Source organism: Cryptotermes secundus, unplaced genomic scaffold (genome assembly GCF_002891405.2).
Source record: "Cryptotermes secundus unplaced genomic scaffold, Csec_1.0 scaffold271, whole genome shotgun sequence".
In the NCBI taxonomy this organism is placed as follows: Eukaryota; Metazoa; Arthropoda; class Insecta; order Blattodea; family Kalotermitidae; genus Cryptotermes; species Cryptotermes secundus.
The window spans coordinates 484,403-489,277 of NW_019731219.1; the positions used below are offsets into that span (position 1 = coordinate 484,403).

General features: G+C 37.7%; 1 protein-coding gene across 1 annotated transcript in view; it reads left to right on the forward strand.

The window, feature by feature from the left end:
* Positions 1–4,458, forward strand: part of LOC111866440 (wee1-like protein kinase) — a 15,790-nt gene extending 11,332 nt beyond the window's left edge. The window contains exons 6-8 of the mRNA XM_023855409.2: positions 1,147–1,272; positions 2,157–2,284; positions 3,709–4,458. Coding sequence (XP_023711177.1) covers positions 1,147–1,272; positions 2,157–2,284; positions 3,709–4,020 — 566 coding nt within the window. The 3' untranslated portion in view covers positions 4,021–4,458. The remainder of the gene's footprint in view (positions 1–1,146; positions 1,273–2,156; positions 2,285–3,708) is intronic.
* Positions 4,459–4,875: the final 417 nt, after the last annotated feature.

Sequence of the window (4,875 nt, forward strand, 5' to 3'; positions counted from 1 at the left end):
CATGCCCTAAATCTACGACACGGGACCCACGGCTTAAAGTCCCTCCCGGAGGACTTGTTCCCTGAATTTTTCCACTCTTAAAAATTCCACGACCTCCGCTGGGTTTTTGAACCCGCGTAAATTAAATGTTACATGAGAGAATACCTTAAATTGGGGTTCCCAGTACTCCTAAAAGTGTCCTAAAGACATTGATTTAGATAATTAGGAAAAGAAGTAGATTATTTTCATTTTTTTTTATGGACTTGCTCCTGACAGCAATACTGAAGTACTGACAACAGCATAAAGCAGTCTACTTGGAACTGTGCAGTTGACATGACACCAGAGGAACTCACAGTATTTATAGATGCTTTACAGAATAAGAGCCAGTTCATTAACATTAGTCAGAGGAGTTGATTAAATGACATTTTTGTTTTTGTGAGCTTTCTGAGCTTTATGTTTTTTTGACATTTTTGCCTATTTCATTTGTACCGAGGCAGCACAGAACTAGGGTGCAGAACATTGTGGAAACAAAGAAAAAGTATGTCATGTTCTACATTAATGGCAAGTGCTGAGAGGTGTATCAACAAGACATGAACACTGCCATTCACAAGGGCACAGTTGGCTTCATAATACATTTATTGTAAAAAGTGTGCAGTTCCATGAAATAAATTAAGTATTGTCTGTAAATATGTGCTTGCAGATGACAGGCGAGGATTATGTATATGTTACAGATGGAATATGAAGTACAGGTCTTTGTAATATTCAAGATATTGAGATCAGCTATCACACAAACTTCTATTAAGACCTTTTTATATTTATTCCTACTCACTACATATTCTTTCCACCGAATGGACATCATCAGGTGCAAAACAAACATATGCCCACACTGTAATACAGAAGGTTTTATATATATATATATATGTGTGTGTGTGTGTGTGTGTGTGTGTGTAGGGGCATATGAAAAGGCAAAACACTGCATGTAGAAAAGAAGGCTTCATGGGGTTAATAATATTAGAAAGAGACTTTCAGTACTGCCATCTGCAAACATATGTGGCAAGACAGTGTTCTCCCATTTGTAAGATAATGGGTCAAGAAATGTTAATGTACTTGTAGGAGACATGTTCACATTTGCATAAGATCACTAAATATATCTGATATTTTGTACAGGTGACTTGGGACACGTGACATCTGTGAGCAACCCACAAGTGGAAGAGGGAGACTGCCGGTACTTGCCCTGTGAGATACTACAAGAAAACTTCAGCCATCTCGCAAAAGCAGACATCTTTGCTCTAGGTTGGTATTATGTCTTGTAAATACTATCACATGTATGTGACTGGACATTGAGTTTGGATTTATAATTGATTTTATTGAACACTTAGAATTCGTAACTACAGATAGTTCTAAGTGCAACCTTTTATTTGACCATCACAACACAGCAAATATAGAACTTCAAGGACAATGCTCAGTATAGTTCTGCTACATGTTTTGGCCATGAGTGGCCATCATCAGGCAAACGCACTTCAACAATCGTACACCATTGAATTGCAGTTCATAAAATTTGATACAATGTTATAAATCATATAAGTTAATTTGCACAAGAATACAATAAGTAGGTTATTTAAAACAATAACAAGTCATATATAAAATTAAAATTTGATTGATGTTTAGTAACATCGGATCGGTCATTGGTTTTACTTTTCATAGATTTCTGTCGATAAATAGTAAATTTGAGTTTCTTATAAAATTGTATAGGAGATCCAATAATGTTGTGAATTAATTAACGGAATAGTTGGGGCTTCATCATACGGAGAATTGTACATATTGTATGGAAAGTAATGAACGAGTCGTTGAGTAGTCAGCTTCATGCCCAACCACTTTATACCTAATGAGAATCCCCAGTACCCTTTGAATAGGGGGCTGGATGGGCCTCATTGCATGTCTAAGTCCTGTGAAGAAGAGAAGAGTCTCTTACTTCTACCAGGAAACAAACCCAGATTCTTCCATCGTCCAGCCTGTTCACTTGATTGAGCTATCCCAGTAATATTCAGAGTAAATGAAATCCATCACTAAAACATTCATAGGACTGGAAAGTCAAATTGTAAGCTATTGTGCACTTCAGTTTGATGCATGTGAACCACTTGTCCGATATAGTCTATATGAAATGTGTCTTGATGCAGGTTTGACCATGTACGAGACTGCTGGAGGAGGGCCATTGCCTAAGAATGGTGAAGAATGGCATAACATACGAGAAGGAAAGCTGAAAGGGTTGCAGCAATATAGCCAAGACTTCAATGATCTGATAAAGGTGAGGTATATGAAAGGGATAAGGCAAGAAGCTCTTCACTGGGAAATTTTCTTCTTTCTCTAGTTGTCTCTTTTGGTCAGAGAATTCCTAGAATGCAGCTTTTAGTTATCTTCAATCTGTTTATCCATCACTGAGACAAAATTCGACACACATTTACTCACTCTCTTTCTCTCCCCTTCACTTTGGACACCAATGCTTCAAGTGGGATTCAAACCCATGATCCCAGTGTTAGAGCAGGCAAAAAGACGACGGTTCATGCCTTAGACTGCACGGCCACTGTGAATGGCAGATTCACACTCTGTGGCCAGTAATCCACAAGCAAACTATACCAACCAAGCGACCGCTGCATGACAGCAAAGTTAGTGCTAACTTTTGCTGATAGAGGGTTTCACATGGTCAGCACAACGGTTTCCTGCAGCCGTTAATCTCGGTTTTCTAGACCGGAGCCGCTGTTTCCTAGAAATAGCTTCTCAGTTATCCTGATGAGGCTGAGTGGACCTCATTCCAGACCCATTACTTTTCAGAAAATCTGTAGTGCCGGGAATCGAACCCGGGACCTCTGCATCTGTTTCCTAGAAATAGCTTCTCAGTTATCCTGATGAGGCTGAGTGGACCTCATTCCAGACCCATTACTTTTCAGAAAATCTGTAGTGCCGGGAATCGAACCCGGGACCTCTGCATCTGTAGTGATGAACTCTGACCACTAGACCATAGAGGCGGTCGCTCCACACACACTAAATTAATAATGTTATTTTTATATATTGTATTTACACCCGTAATATTCCCCTTCACATAACTTCCCTGCCCCATTTTAGAAAAGGAAAGGGGGAAAAAAATCATGTAGTTTTCCTGTCTTGTATTAGGCAAAAAAATATTCATAAATGGCCTTAAAGAAAAGTGGCTGCACAGCCAATCAGCTGTTTGTTAGTTTCAAAATTCCCTACCATGAGACCGCTAGACTACCATTGCTGTCTGTGGATGCCGCCACTAATTAGGAAATCCCCAGTAAACCATGCTGCACATGATGAAACCATGTGCTAGCAACAAGTCTATGATTTGGTGGAAGGTGTGAAGTTTAAAGCAATATATAATGGGGAAGAAATACAACAGTTATGCTGCACAGTTCAAATAATGAGTTATTTTATATGCTAAAAGGAATGGTAATTGAAGTACAGCCCGTAAAGTTTTCTGTTGCTCCAGTACGTAAGTTACTGACTAAAACAAAAAGATGAACTACAGAAATAAGAAAGAAATTGATGGTGGCATGAGCCCAGGAAGGAACATTTATTCTAGATTAACAATAGCATTCACATAATTCTCTCTTCCCCTTCAATATTCCAGGGTTCAGAAACTTGGGGGGAACACAGAGTTTTAATTTTTGCTTTTAGATAGTGTCATAGATTAATTTGATTTCTTTATTACAGCAAATGATTCATCCACATCCAGAGATGCGCCCTTCAGCCGTTAACCTTATCCAGCATCGTGTGCTCTCTCCTTTTGGAAACCAGTCAAAGGCACAATTACGCAGAGAATTAAATGCTGAGAAATTGAAAAATGAGATTCTGGCCAAGCAGCTTGAGAATGCTGAGAAATGTTTCAAGTCATTACCTGCTAATTTAATCCAACAGTTCAGTGGAAATGCTTCGGACTTGGCCGAAGGCAAGCGTCCAGTGTCAGCTCGTTCATGGTTGACGGGAAAGAAAGTGAACCGGAGTCATAGTACAACCAATTTTTGAACTTTGGTGTAACAGTTTAGAAGTTATTTTTGGAATAACTGTGAAGTTACAGCACCTTTTAATTGTTAACAGTCTTCTTGTGCTACCAATTAATACTATTTGCTGATTCCAAGAACGTGTAATCCACTGAAATCACTACAGTTTCAGAACATTAATTCGTAGAATAGGTAGATGTTAAGATTTTTTTGTGAAATTTTATAACTGTTTAATATTTTGCATGATCTTCGTCTTCTGTATTTGAAGAATACGCTTTGGTGTGAAGCCTGTTACAGTTTTATAGTTTGAATTAGATAAATTGCTGATTCTGTGATAATCTTATCACTCTGAATATGTATAATTGAGTGTTATTTATTTTTGTGAGAATAATGGAACCCAACCATCTTCCTGTATCAAATATTTCAGGTGATGCTAGTATAAATAAAAATGACTTGAAGTGAATATATTTATTATTTGCCCTTCTCACTCTTGTTGCAGAAATTTCTGGAATTAAGTATGGCCTGAGTACTTGAAAAATTCCCATCCAGCAGGATTTTGAATTCATATATGACGAGAAACATAATGTATATAAGCATTCATAGTTACATAGAAGTTTTCTTAAAACAAAGTTTTCTCATGGACAGATTGTTTTATTTAGAGTTATTTCATTTATCTAGGCCTAAACTGTCTGTTGTGACAGTAGGCTGTCAGCTTCCAAATAAGTTTCATATATTTGATTTGTTTCATTCTGGTCCGTCACACTAACAAAAAAAGAAAATGAAAAGGTTAAACTGCTCCGTCCACTGTGACTGGTGAAGATTTTTCTTATTTCAATTCTTCATGTCCTTACATGTTTCAATCTTTAGAGACCATCATCAG